The sequence below is a fragment of the Leuciscus leuciscus genome, assembly GCF_965113295.1.
Source record: "Leuciscus leuciscus genome assembly, chromosome: 14".
NCBI classification, from domain to species: Eukaryota; Metazoa; Chordata; class Actinopteri; order Cypriniformes; family Leuciscidae; genus Leuciscus; species Leuciscus leuciscus.
The window spans coordinates 38,617,661-38,631,822 of record NC_138738.1 but is presented as its reverse complement, the minus strand read 5'-3'; the positions used below and the strand labels follow the sequence as shown (position 1 = coordinate 38,631,822).

Here is a 14,162-nt window from a genome sequence, read left to right as displayed (position 1 = left end):
AGGCCGCGACCGGATATGACGACACACACGTGTGCGCGCTTCTCCTTCATCACCATTGTACATAATCGTACATACTAATTTATTAATCCTGCTAATAAACTGGTTGTAAAAGTATAATTACATAAATATGATTGACATAACACCATTGCAAAATAATTATGATAAGACTATTAAATTAAAACATATCTCGACCACGTAGTGACCTCTATGGTAGTGACAGATAAACGATTAAGATTTGTATTTATTTGATTTGTATTTAATTGGGCTGTATGTCAAATAAAAGTTAAAAGTAAAATGATTTTAAACAGTAGACACGTAAATAATAGCGTTGTCAATGCAACAAAAATCTATATCAAAACATCATTTTGAACAGGGCAGAAATTAAACCAAAGAAAAGCAGAAAACATGATAATCAGCAGGGTAAGAACAGGCCAGAAACACAATACACAGCTTCACCAATGAACCTAACTAGTTTAATACTTTTAGTTACAAGTAGGCCTAATTCGCCTTTCGCAGAGTTTGATTGACAGGCTTTTAGTTTCAAGTAAGTTAGGCCTAATTGTTGTAAACCTTTCATACATTGCGAGTCTAAATTGTCATGAAATATAACAGTGGCCCTGTCATCTATCAATTGCACTCATTTAGCAGAGAAAATCATCAACATGGAACTGAAGTCTCTCCTGAAAGTTGAAGTGTTTGTGGATTTCTTCAACACATTTTTAAGTCTTCCAGTAAGAGGAAATCTTCTGCTTCTCATTTCATGTCCTGAATGAATGTGCTGTTGATCCTGGACTCATCCTGCTTCATGTTGTCCTGTTTCACCTGTGTTCGGTCAAACCCCTCTCTACATGCTCGAAGAAAACAAGTGGCTAATGTGGCCAAATGTGTCCTTTGCTCAGGTAGGTCAGCTCATGTTATATTTATAAGAATATTTACTAGACCACAACAGTGTTTATGGAAGCCCATTTCTGCCACACAAGAAGAAGAAAAAAATCACGCTTTGGTAAATCTTATTTATGAGATAAATTATGACATCCTAAGTCATATTTATGAGTTGAAATGTTGAAATAATGGCATAATGAGTCATGATTATGAGATTTAAACGACAAAATGATGACATACTAAGTCATTTTGACCAAGTCATAATAAAAAAATATGAAATTATGATGACACACTAAGTCATTTTGACTGTCATAATTAAAAATTCTATATTATTACATATCATACATCATCATTTTGACCTTTTGTCAATTATGACAGTTATAATTATGAGATACTAAGTCATAATTTTGAGATAAAATGAAAAAATTTCTGTATGACATACTAAGCCATCATTTTTATTAAGTCATAATTTAAAATATGCCATACTAAGTAAGAATTTTAAATTTGTGTTAAATTATGACATTCATAATGAGATACTAAGTCATAGTTATGAGATAAAAGGTCAAAATTATGAGTCATCATTTTGACTTTCATAATTATGACATACTAAGTCACAATTTTGACTTTTTGGTCAATTATGACATACTAGGTCATAATTATGAGATACAAAGTCATAATTATGAGATGAAAAGTCAATTATGACATACTAAGTAATTTTGACCAGGCCATAAGCACAAATATGAAATTATGACATAATACTAAGTCATAATTATGAGATAAAACATCGTAATCATGACATACTATGTCATAATTATGACTTGCCATAATTATATTTAAAAAAAAATTGATAAGTCAAAATTATAACTTTCTGCGTCATTATTATGACTGCCATAATTTTTGCCATAATTGACTTTTTTATCATAATTAATTATGATTTACAAAATCTCGATTTTCTTTCTCATGTGGCAAAAATGGGCTTCCATAGTTACAGGCCAAAACATTTAATATCTGTGCACACATTTACTGTCGGGTAAACGCTGGAGCATTTCTGAAATGGTTAGAGACGCATCGGATGGTTTTCTGTGAGCTCTATCACACCTTCATTCTCTGTACAGAGATCCTTGACTTCACATCCTCTAAATCCACAGGTAATGTTACAGTCACATGATAATGCAGAGGTACTGTATGTTTAGAGACACATGAACTCATATCACATTAATATGCTGTTTTAGTCATTACAGTTGTTTTGTTTGTGATGATGTTTGCAGAGGATCTGAAATGGACTCCGGCGGATCAGTAGAGGAAGTGTCTCGGCAGCGTGAGGGTCATTTCTCAAGGACACTGCTGGTCTGACACTGCACTGCTTTACCTTTTTACTTTGAAATGCATTTTGTATTCAAACTGATTTGAATTTTACAAGGCCTCCAATTAGACTCAACATTCGATATCAGATTCACATTAAGAATGAGTGGAGCTGTAGTGCTCTGATGTTCAGAGTCTGAACTTCAGACTATACCAAAATAAATCATATTAAAGAATGAAAACTAATTTGTGCTAAGGCATGTGTATAATGTGTTTTCGAGCAGAAGAGGAGCTTGTTCTGTTCTGTGTGAGAGTTTCCCTGTTGTTGAGTATGAAAGAAGAAGAAAATGAAGATGAGTTTCAGACTCTGAATCAGCAAGCACTTCAGACAGTGATCAGACTGTCTCACCTGAGTGAAGGCTGTGCCATCCTGTCTGTCTGCCACACAGGTGAGACAGCGAGTTTGTGCTTCCATCCTCTTCCCTTCAACACCACACTATTTCTGTTCCTCTGTTTATAAGATATTACACTACTGTTCAAAAGTTTTGAGTCTCTAATGCTCACCAAAAATACAGTAATATTATTCAAATTCAAAACAACACACATTCTATTTGAATATATTGAAAAATGTGATTTATTCCTGTGGTCAAAGCTGATTTTTAAGCATCATTACTCCAGTCTTCAGTGTCACGTGCAAGCGAGTGAAGGCAAGGAAAAGGTGAGGTGGATAGAAAACAGCCGTTGTAATTGTATTAAAGCTGCAGTCCGCAGTTTTCAGATGTGCACTGTTCACCATGATGGTTTTGAATTGCTTAAAATATAATTGGAATCACTTCAAAAAAGGAATATACGGTTAAGTGCAACATTAGCAGCGCAAGTCTGTCATATCATCTACAAAAAAATTATAATGAGAACTTCAGAAATGTGTGTAATCAGACTCTCAAAAATTATATAAAAATTTGGATTTAGATTTATCGGCCAGTATATCATTTTTCGGCTTACAAATATAAAGAATTATAAGTTATCGGTATCAGCCAAATTATCTGTCTTATCGGTGCATCCCTAATTAGAATAATGAAATGATCTTAAAGGAGAACTCGGTAACTCTAGCGAACTCTAGTCACTTCTTCGCTGATTTTCCCCTTTGTTGTCGCATGTTTTCCCCACGAGCTCCCCCTACAGCTGTGGGGGGGCGTATATTTCACAACACAGTCGTAAAAAACTCACTTGCGGCGGCCTCCTCCCCCTCGCTACCGCTGCTCATGTGCGTTTGTTTTGATCGGAGCAAGCCAACTGTATCGCGTGGAGCTATGTCTACCTAGGTGGGTAATCTGGTAATACATCATACATGCGTGTGTGTTTATGACGAATTGCCGTAAAGCAATTTGTGTTTCGCGCTCGTTCTCGTTCTAGTTCTCGCTTCTCACGAGACTTCCAATTTCTAACTTGCCGGGACGGTAGTGTTGCAAGTTGCAAGGTTGGTTTTCCGCCTGGGAATGCTGGGGGGAGCGGGGAAAGTCACCAATATCACCAGAACAGGTTGTTTAACCATCCAAATGATTTCTAGACAGTTTGAAAAAAGTTACCAAGTTCTCCTTTAACAATAGATAATGCTTTACAGTGAACTCTGGTAGAAAGATACATATGACAATTTAGTAGTAGAAAGTAGAAAATCTAAAATAGTATTTAGTATAATGTACTCCAATAATCTGTTTTATTTACAACTTGTAAATAAACAGTGTTACAGTGTTATTGTATAAAGTGTTAATGTAAAAGCATACACTTATTAGAATAAAGGTTATGTTCTCCTGCTAATTTTGAGATGCTGCAAAGAGCATCAATGAAAGCAAGAAAATCTGACACTTATTTACATTGATTAATCACCTGAGAGTGCATATACTTTGTCAAGTTAAAAGCTTCAAAGCCCCAGTACATTGTAAAAGTAAAGCATGGAGCTGTGCCTTTTAGGAGTTTAATTCTACCTGATTTGACCTTGAAATTGTTTGTTAGCAAACATTGTATTTGATTGCATCCAGATGTGCCCGTATCTAAAGCCACGTCTCTCCAGATCAAAACTCTCAAGAACAGTATTTTTGAAAGGCCATCTACAAAACCCAGGTTCCTATTTTGGAAAGATGAGTTTAAGCTATATTTGTGGGAAGAATATTTCTTAAAGCATTTTAATTATCTCAGGGTAAATGATTTCTTGAGCTGAGACTAAATAGTCTGTTTTCTGCTAAATTCCAGGTCATTTGAAGAGGCCATCACAACTCAGTAGATGAATCATTTCAGGCAGTTTCTGCAAGAGCTCAGTGCTGACGGAGCGCTTCTCTTCATCCAGGAGGCCGTCCAACCCAAACGACAGAAGGCCAAAGTACGCACCATCGCAGACAAATTCTTTCGACGAGAAGATCCCAGTACTGCTTTCGTTTATGGATATAGAGACACTGTTTAAATTTCAGTGTAGAAAAGTTCACCTAAAAAATGAGCAACCTGTCATCATTTAGCCTACTCACCCTCACATCGTTCCAAACCTGTGTGATTTTATGTCTTCATGGGAAGATATTTGGCTGAATTTGGTGTAGAAACAATTTTCACTCAGAAATTGCTGGTAAATTTCACTAACAATTACAGAGAAATGGCAAGCAACACATTTTGATGTAGAATTATTATTTATTTATTTTTCTGATTCCTTGGCTCAAGACAATTCGATGATTCAGTCGTCGTTTGACGCCATTTAGATTTTTCCAAAAAACCGTCCGTCCGGTTTGTCCGATTTTCAAATAACAAAATAAAAGAGCAAATTTAGCATATCATGATGAGTCTTGGCACATGCCATCACAAGCATGACCTGAGGCTACATGAAGCGTTTTAGCACGGCGCCACCTACTGGTATGAGATATGAAAAATGGCTATTTTTTATAACTTTTAATTCAGTCAGCATGCGAATCGAATGATACCCAGTTTTCTCATAGCTATTTTGGGTGTCGGCTATTTTGAATTTTGTTGTAAAATGCTGTATTTTATGAATGCATTAGTGTATCGTTACGAAACTACGTTCAGACTGTAAGTACAAATTAGATTTTTGTGTATATCAGAGTGAAATCCGATCAGATTTAGCAAGTGAACGGTATTTCTGGAAATCTGTTTCAGTCTGACCGCTCTGATCGGATTTTGCGTGGTTTATGTGACTTTCTCACGGCATGTAAAGTGCAAACGTCCGAATTTGTTATGAGTTGTTGCAAAGTGCCGGAGGAGCAGAAAATGGCAATAAAACAGAGACATGTTTTGAACCTGCTTTGAGATTTTGTTTTGAGATTCCAATCTGATACACAAATAATCGGATTTTGACTGACAGTCTGAAAGTAGCCAAAAAGTTTCGGAACAGCAACACCTTCTGGTTTAAAATTTATAATTAATTTAATGCCAATTCTTTTTTGATAAATTTTACTGATTTTAATGAAACTGGTCTTGATATATTCCTTGAGTCATACCAAGAACATTGATATCAATTATGACATTTTTGGTTGCTATTCGCCATTTTGACTTTTTTTAACTCCTCCAAGACCATTTATCCGATTTTCACCAAAATCGGCTCAGATAATCTTTAGAACATGCCGGGAAAAGTTCATAGACAGTATATAAACTGGACACAGCAACCCCATTGAATTCAACGGAGACAAGTGAAGTCAATTAGAAGCACTCACTTCCTGATGGCTGAGTGTATTGACGACGTAGATGTGACGTGAGCAACCCGTCTGTCTTCTAGTAGCTGTGCCAAGAGAAATCTGTATCATTCCCTTCCGAAACTTGCAGAGACGGAGAGTGTGAGTAGGAGGTGTCCATGAGCTGGAGCAGGAGAAACTTTTGCTAAGTATTCTGATGAATTATTTTGTCATTTTGCCTCCACGTCCCCCCGATTGCCCGCAAGCTTCTCCTCCTGTCCATACGGTAATCTCTCTACTGTGCGAGGTCGCGTGGTTATGACGCAATCGTTAGCCTATTTTTACAAAAACTGCTTCTACGGGGCCATAACGTAAGATACAAGGTAATGGAGCCTTTTATACATTTTTGTGTTTCTTTAGAAATAAATAATGGACAAATGGAGTCTTTAAACGCCTCAGATGTAAAGTTATTCGCTGTCAAAGTGACGCCAAAATGAATGGGAGTCAATGGGATGCTAACAGCAGGTGATGGTCCGCTAGCCAATGGCGGCGCCCGGGGAAGCTTCAAAATAATATGAAACCCTGCCCCCCTGGAAAAGTTATTAAAAGCTTTCTGATGGACACCAAACTTCGGGTGTGTCATTGTCACCGCACAACGTCAATTTGGCAACAGCGCCACCTATTGGTAAAAAATGATAAGCTATTTAATCACATTACAAGTGGGGGAGACCGGGTATGATTGTAACACGGGGAGAGTTGTAACACCACCATTTCCACCACTTGGGGATAAGATAGGAGTCATGTGATAATTTAAATATTTACCTACTGCCTCCCTGATACCGCATGGTGGTTGTCAAGTCTGGAAACCGACACATTCTGAATTTATAGAGAAAAAACTGATTTTGAGGTAAGAAAGTAAAATTTTTGACCAAGACTATTTTTTGTCTAGTATCTAAACTATTGCAGATAAAATAGTTAGACTTATACTAATAGCACACACTTAGACTAATAGTTAGATTTATATTATAAATTTTTGGGAGCGTCCTAGGCTTTTCCGTGCTGATGGCTTACACCCAAGCAGATTCGGAGCGGATCTTCTGTCAGATAACATCTCCAAAATGTTAAATACCCTTTGACTAGTAACCAAAAGTCAAAATCATAGTCTCTGCTGCACCAATTCAACTGATATAAATACTAGTGTAGAACATTGCATAGAAACCGTGTCTATTCCTCGTTTAGTGAGATCAAATAATAAATCTAATGCAGGATCTAGGAAAAATCTAATTGTTATTAAAACAGAAAATGTTGCTATTAGTAAACAAAAACTATTTCTTAAGCTAGGTCTTCTAAACATTAGATCACTAATGTTTTTAGTTTTAGTTTTAGATAACTAAGGCAGTTATTGTAAATGAAATAGTCACAGATAATAGCTTCGATATACTTTGCCTTACTGAAACCTGGCTTAAACCAAATGATTATTTCGGTATTAATGAGTCTACTCCTCCTGGATACTGTTATAAGCATGAGCCCCGTCTGATTGGTCGTGGCGGAGGTGTTGCAACCATTTATAAAGATATTCTAAATGTTACCCAGAAAACGGGTTATAAGTTTATTTCATTTGAAGTACTTGTACTAAATGTTACGCTCTTAGATGTTAGAAAAACATCCCTATTATCTCTAGCCTTGGCTACCGTATATAGACCGCCAGGGCCTTACGCTGATTTCCTAAAAGAGTTTGCAGATTTTCTCTCAGACCTATTAGTCAATGTCGATAAAGCACTAATTGTTGGAGATTTTAACAAACACGTAGATAATCCAAATGATGCGTTAGGAGCTGCGTTTACAGATTTATTAAATTCATTTGGGGTCAAGCAAAACGTCACCGGACCAACACATCGTCTTAATCATACACTCGATTTAATTATATCACATGGAACCGATCCAACCGATATAGATATCATTCCACAAAGTGATGAAGTCACTGATCACTACATGGTAACTTGCATATTACGTACTGCTGTAATATGTCATGCGGCGTCGCGTTATCAACCAGGCAGAACAATCCTCCCATCCACCATAGATAATTTCTCAAATTGCTTATCTAATCTGTCTCAGCTGCTGCCTGAACCCAAACAAACAGATGAACTAGAAGAACTAACTAGCACTATGAGCACCATTCTCTCTAGAACATTGGATGTGGTTGCACCTATTAAATTAAAAAAGGTCAGAGAGAAAAATAAAGCACCATGGTATAACAATACTACGCATGTTTTAAAGAGAGAAACGCGTATTTTAGAGCGTAAATGGAAACAAACTAATTTAGAGGTCTTTAGAATCGCGTGGAAAGACAGTATGTCACGTTATAAAAAGGCCCTAAAAGCGGCCAGGGCTGAGCACCTCCGCAAACTAATAGAAAACAACCAAAACAATCCAAGGTTTTTATTTAACACCGTGGCTAGACTAACAAATAAACAGACGTCACCCGAACAAAATATCCCGTTACAGTTCAGTAGTAATGATTTCATGAACTTCTTCACTGAGAAAATAGAAAGCATCAGAACCACAATTGTAAACGTTCAATCTTCAATCGCGCCTTATAATTCAGCTTCAATTATCACCCCGCAAGAACAATTACAGTGCTTTACAACTATAGAACAAAAAGAGTTAAATAAACTTATCACTTCATCTAAAACAACAACATGTTTATTAGATCCTATACCAACTAAACTACTGAAAGAAGTGTTACCTGTAGTGGAAGATCCTCTCCTCAATATTATTAACTCGTCTTTATCTTTAGGTCATGTTCCAAGAACATTTAAACTGGCAGTTATAAAACCTCTCATTAAGAAACCACAATTAGATCATAATAATCTAGCAAATTATAGACCCATTTCAAATCTTCCATTTATGTCTAAAATATTAGAAAAAGTGGTGTCCGCTCAACTGGGCTCTTTCTTGCAACAAAATGAGATCTATGAAAAGTTTCAGTCTGGATTCAGACCGCATCATAGCACTGAAACTGCGCTCGTTAAAATCACAAATGATTTACTTTTAGCTTCTGACCAAGGCTGTATCTCAATACTAGTTTTACTTGATCTTAGTGCTGCGTTCGATACTATAGATCATACATTACTCTTAGATCGACTACAAAATTATACTGGTGTTCAAGGACAAGCACTAAGCTGGTTCAAATCATACCTATCTGACCGCTACCATTTTGTCTATTTAAATGGAGAAAAATCGATCATAACTCCAGTAAACTATGGAGTGCCGCAGGGATCTGTATTAGGCCCTCTGTTATTTTCAATATATATGATGCCACTTGGAAATATTATAAGGAAACATGGAATTAGTTTCCATTGTTATGCTGATGACACTCAAATATATATTTCATCACGGCCGGATGAAAACGCAAAATTTTCCAAATTGACAGAGTGTGTTAAAGATATAAAAGATTGGATGACCCGTAATTTTCTTTTATTAAATCCAGACAAGACAGAGGTAATACTTATCGGTTCAAAAAACCGCCCACAAAACCTCGCACAATACAACTTTAACATCATAGGATGTCCTGTTACTTTATCCTCTACAGTAAAAGACCTGGGTGTTATACTCGATTGCAACCTGTCTTTTGAAAATCATATTTCATATGTTACAAAAACAGCATTTTTCCACCTTAGAAACATTGCTAAGCTACGTAATATGCTATCAGTTTCTGATGCAGAAAAGTTAGTTCATGCATTCATGACCTCGAGACTGGATTACTGTAATGCTTTACTAGCTGGTTGTCCTGCATCCTCAATAAACAAGCTACAGTTAGTCCAAAATGCCGCCGCTAGAGTTCTTACTAGATCAAGAAAATATGATCATATAACACCGATTTTATCATCACTGCATTGGTTACCTATAAAGTTCCGTATTAATTACAAGGTATTGCTACTGACCTATAAAGCCCTAAACGGCTTAGCTCCAGTCTATTTAACGGATCTTTTATCACCCTATAATCCATCGCGCTCTTTAAGATCACTAAATTCAAGGCTTTTGGTCATACCTAGGATATCCAGAACCACCAAAGGAGGGAGAGCATTCTCACATTTGGCTCCAAAACTCTGGAATAGTCTTCCTGATACTGTTCGTTGCTCAGACTCGCTCTCCCAGTTTAAAACTAGATTAAAGTCGCATCTCTTCAGCCAGGCATTCATATAATCCTACAGTTCAAACTACAATCCGGCCTCTAGCTCATAAATGCCAGAGGAGAACTGGCCCCCGACTGAGCCTGGGTTCTCCCAAGGTTTTTTTTTCTCCATTAGGTCACCTGATGGAGTTTTAGGACACCATTAGGTCACTTGATGAAGTTTTTCGGTTCCTTGCCACTGTTGCCTTTGGCTTGCTCAGTTGGGGATATTTTGGGGATATTTAATTTAATTTTATCAATCAATAAATTCCTCTTGAAACAAACTTTGTTGTATTATTTTAATTTAATACTGTGAAGCTGCTTTGATACAATCTGTATTGTGAAAAGCGCTATACAAATAAACTTGACTTGACTTGACTTGATATTAGATTAGTTTCTTAGGCAACATGTGATGCAGTTTTCCCCTGCTAATTTCAAACCAGTATGCTAATACAGCTAGCTAAACAGTGACTGACAGGGGTGGGGTGGGTTGTAACACTTCTTGAAAAAGTGTTAACCATCCCCTATCATACAACTGATTGATTTTAATATTTTTACAGAATGCCTATTGCAGTCTCTGGGCCCACAAAGCCTGCACTCCAGGGTTACCGGCATTCATTTGTCAGCACTGTGACTCTGATTAAGAAGACACACACACACACACACACACACACACACTCTCACACACACAGAGAGATATTGTTTTTTGTTAGAAATGATAGTATGTTTATCAAGTATACTGTTAAATAAGTTTGTTCAAGTAGACACATTTACATATACACACACACACAAGTTAATCAGTCTGTTCCAGAGAGGGAGTGAGACATTGTTCTTTTATTTCAATAAACCTGTTTTTGAAGCATATCTTATAGTGTGGCATCCATTTTTGCTACTTTTGTGTAATTGTTACAACTTACCCCAGCATGTGTTACAACCTACCCCGGTATTGGGGTAGGTTGTAATGAAGGTACACCATGTATTGGACACCAACTCACGAGGTCTGTGATATTCTTGTAGAGGACTGAATTGGTGCCATTTGTAGTGAACACATGTGGGTACTTTGTATACAATTTTGAGAACTCTAGCTACAAAATTCAGTGAGTTATAGTTACTGAAGCAAAAAGTGTTACAACCATACCCGGTCTCCCCCTGTTTGTATTTGTGATTTTTCAGCCTAAAATAATCTAAAAAGGTATTTTATTACTAATTATTGCAGTTGCTCTGAAGCTCCCAGCCATGCTTTCATAACTAATCATGCCTTTTTTGTGCTGGGCCCCTTTATTGCTGCTTGTAGCAATATTTTATTTCAGTTAACGTTAATTTTATTTCAAGTAACAGCATTTTTTATGGTTTTTGGTTTTAGTAAACTATAATACCCCTGACTGAAATGACATGAGGGTGAATAAATGAATCTGGTCTTTAAACATTGAAGAACTAACAGCATGTTTTGGTGTGTGTCTCCCCCTTCAGTGCAGCGCTGACATCATCACCAGTGTGACCCAAATGGACTCGGTTCCTCCGGACATCATCTACACCATTCAACATCTGGTTGCCAAATCCCTGGAGGCCGAGACATGGTACTTACAGGAAAATGTTATTGCTCAGAGGTTGCTATTTCATAGAGTTCTCAGTTTTGTTTTATTTAACTATCAACTTTTTCTCAGATGTTTCTCCAAATGAGTATGGAAGTTTGTTTCCACCTGTGAGATTTAATCTCACTTTTTATTGCGAGGGGAAAAAGGCAGAATTGTGAGATAAAAAGGCACATTCACCTTTTCAATTGTCAAGATTATATGTCACATTCTGAGTAAAAAAATGATTGCGAGTTATAAAAAAAAGTCAGAATTGCAAAAAAAATTCGGAGACATTGTTAAGATCTCTTTTGAAACTCTGGAGGAGACACACGTGGGAATATTGGGTTTTCCTCAGGAGAAACATCTGAGAAGCAAGATTAATTCAATATATACTAATTCAATTAATGCTAATTCAATATATACTATATTGCAAATGCCTGGTTTATTATTTTCGCACAATGTAACTATATTATTGCCCTGCTCTTTATATAAATTTAGATATATAAAAATGTCCAACTTTATCTGCATACATACAGTGCACTCACATAGGGCAATATATACTATACACACTAAAAAAAAAAGGTTCTTCAGCGGTTCTTTGCGGTGGTTAAGGTGCTATATAGCACCACTACCATTTAAAGAACCTGTTAAGCCCAGTTTGGTTCTTCAGCGGTTCTTTAGCGGTTCTTTGGGGTGGTTAAGGTGCTATATGGCACCTCTTATGGTTCTACATAGCACCATTTGACAAAGGTAGGTGCTATATGGCACTTAAAGTGGTTCCCTTATGATTACAAGCCAATGAACCACTTTTAGTGCTATTTAGCACCATTTTTGTTTAGAGTGTATAGCAAATCTCAACAACTTGATTGCATGAATCGTCACAAAAATAAACTACATTTTCACCCAGGTCTAATCTGCTAAATATGACTATTAAGATATTTAGATACTAGAAACATCAACATAATGATTTCCTGTAAAGCTGATTTGAAACAATGTGTATTGTGAAAATTTTACTTGATTTGACATTTAAACTCTTTGCTATAGGATATATTAGAGATATTAAAGAGATTTGATATGTGACTTTTCTTTCCTACGAGTGCGCTTGATGGTTTGTAATGTTTTACAGTTGTTACATACAGTACAAATCTGATCTCAAACAGGTTCAAACAATATCAGGAATCATTTCATTCTTCTTCTTCTTCTTCTTCTCTTGATGCATCTGACCTGAGCCTGAGAGGACCCTTGATGATGGACCTGGTTCAATATTTTTAATAACTTAAAAAAGCTGCCCTTTTTCAGACACTTCTTTGCTCTGAGCTCGTGGGAAACTTTACGGAGGTTTATCCGCAGCGTTTCGAAGTTTCCAGCCGCCATCGAGAAGCGTGAGATCCGAACTGAGTTTGAAGAGTATTTGACACAGAACTACAAGCGCTTCTCAGAGCGTGAGTCCTTTTACTTTCCCTTTACACTCCATCCATTTACTCCAGATGTGGTCAGATCAGTGCTGTGAAACCAAGGTAAAAAGACGTTTTTCTCCAGCTTGTGTGGTTTGTTTCAAGGCCCAGCAAACTTCCGATGTCAACACCGATGGAGAAAAGTTTAGGCCTAAAATACGAAGCGTTTTCAACAAAACGGTGATAGTGGACTTCTTAATCAATGATCTTTCCTTCAACATGGAGTGTGAGAGGTCAGGGGTCAGCAGCTCAACAGGAGGGCAAAGGCCTTGTTCTGCATGGCATCTGGGATTGAGGGAGTTTACTGGTGTTTTCTGAGTTTGTAGGTTCAGGCGTTTGGCAGACGCAGGAGATGAGATGGCATCAGAGACTGATTATGCAATGCTTCACCGTAAAGCTGAGCTGATCATCAACATCTTTCACCTAAGCTCTTGATTCGCTATTATCTAACATCTGTTCTATAAGTGAGCTGCAAGATGGTGCTTACTAACTAACTGTATATCAGAGGTAGTAACATAGTGAAGAGAACATGCAATACCCAGATCTTAAACTAAACATTTGAATCATAGAAAATTAATATTTGTCATTATTTAATTTCTGACTAATGAGGTAATACTTCATATACTTCATATAATTGAATTTCCTCAATGACCAGAAAAAGTACAAATAGTAACAGTTTATAACTGATTTAAAGATATTCAATATTTTAGATGCATTATTATTACATTATTAATTGTTTTATACTCACCACTGTATTGTTCTGCTAGGTGTATACAGAACATATGAATATATTGTTGTGTTTTATATATACTATCTATTTTGTGTGTGTGTGTGTGTGTGTGTGTGTGTGTGTGTGTGTGTGTGTGTGTGTGTGTGTGTGTGTGTACTTAGATCAACACCACTGAGGCTCAGAAAGATGCGATTCTGCAGCAATCCACCTCTGGGAAAGTCGACCACACACTCTTCTATCTCACTATGATGGACGTGTTTCCAATTCTTGTCTTCTGCTGGAAAAGTTGATCAGACGTTCTCACATCACACACACACTGTAGTGTAGAAGCAGACGTTCTCACATCACACACACACTGTAGTGTAGAAGCAGACGTTCTCA

At 36.9% G+C, this 14,162-nt stretch overlaps 1 protein-coding gene across 1 annotated transcript; it reads left to right on the top strand.

The window, feature by feature from the left end:
• Window positions 1-4,356: 4,356 nt before the first annotated feature.
• Window positions 4,357-13,486, top strand: rgsl1 (regulator of G protein signaling like 1; the record flags this gene model as incomplete). Its single annotated transcript, XM_082190148.1, has 5 exons — window positions 4,357-4,558; window positions 11,494-11,600; window positions 12,948-13,039; window positions 13,137-13,284; window positions 13,378-13,486. Exons 1-5 carry the CDS (start codon window positions 4,463-4,465, stop codon window positions 13,484-13,486), a joined length of 552 nt encoding a protein of 183 aa, XP_082046274.1. The 5' UTR covers window positions 4,357-4,462.
• Window positions 13,487-14,162: the final 676 nt, after the last annotated feature.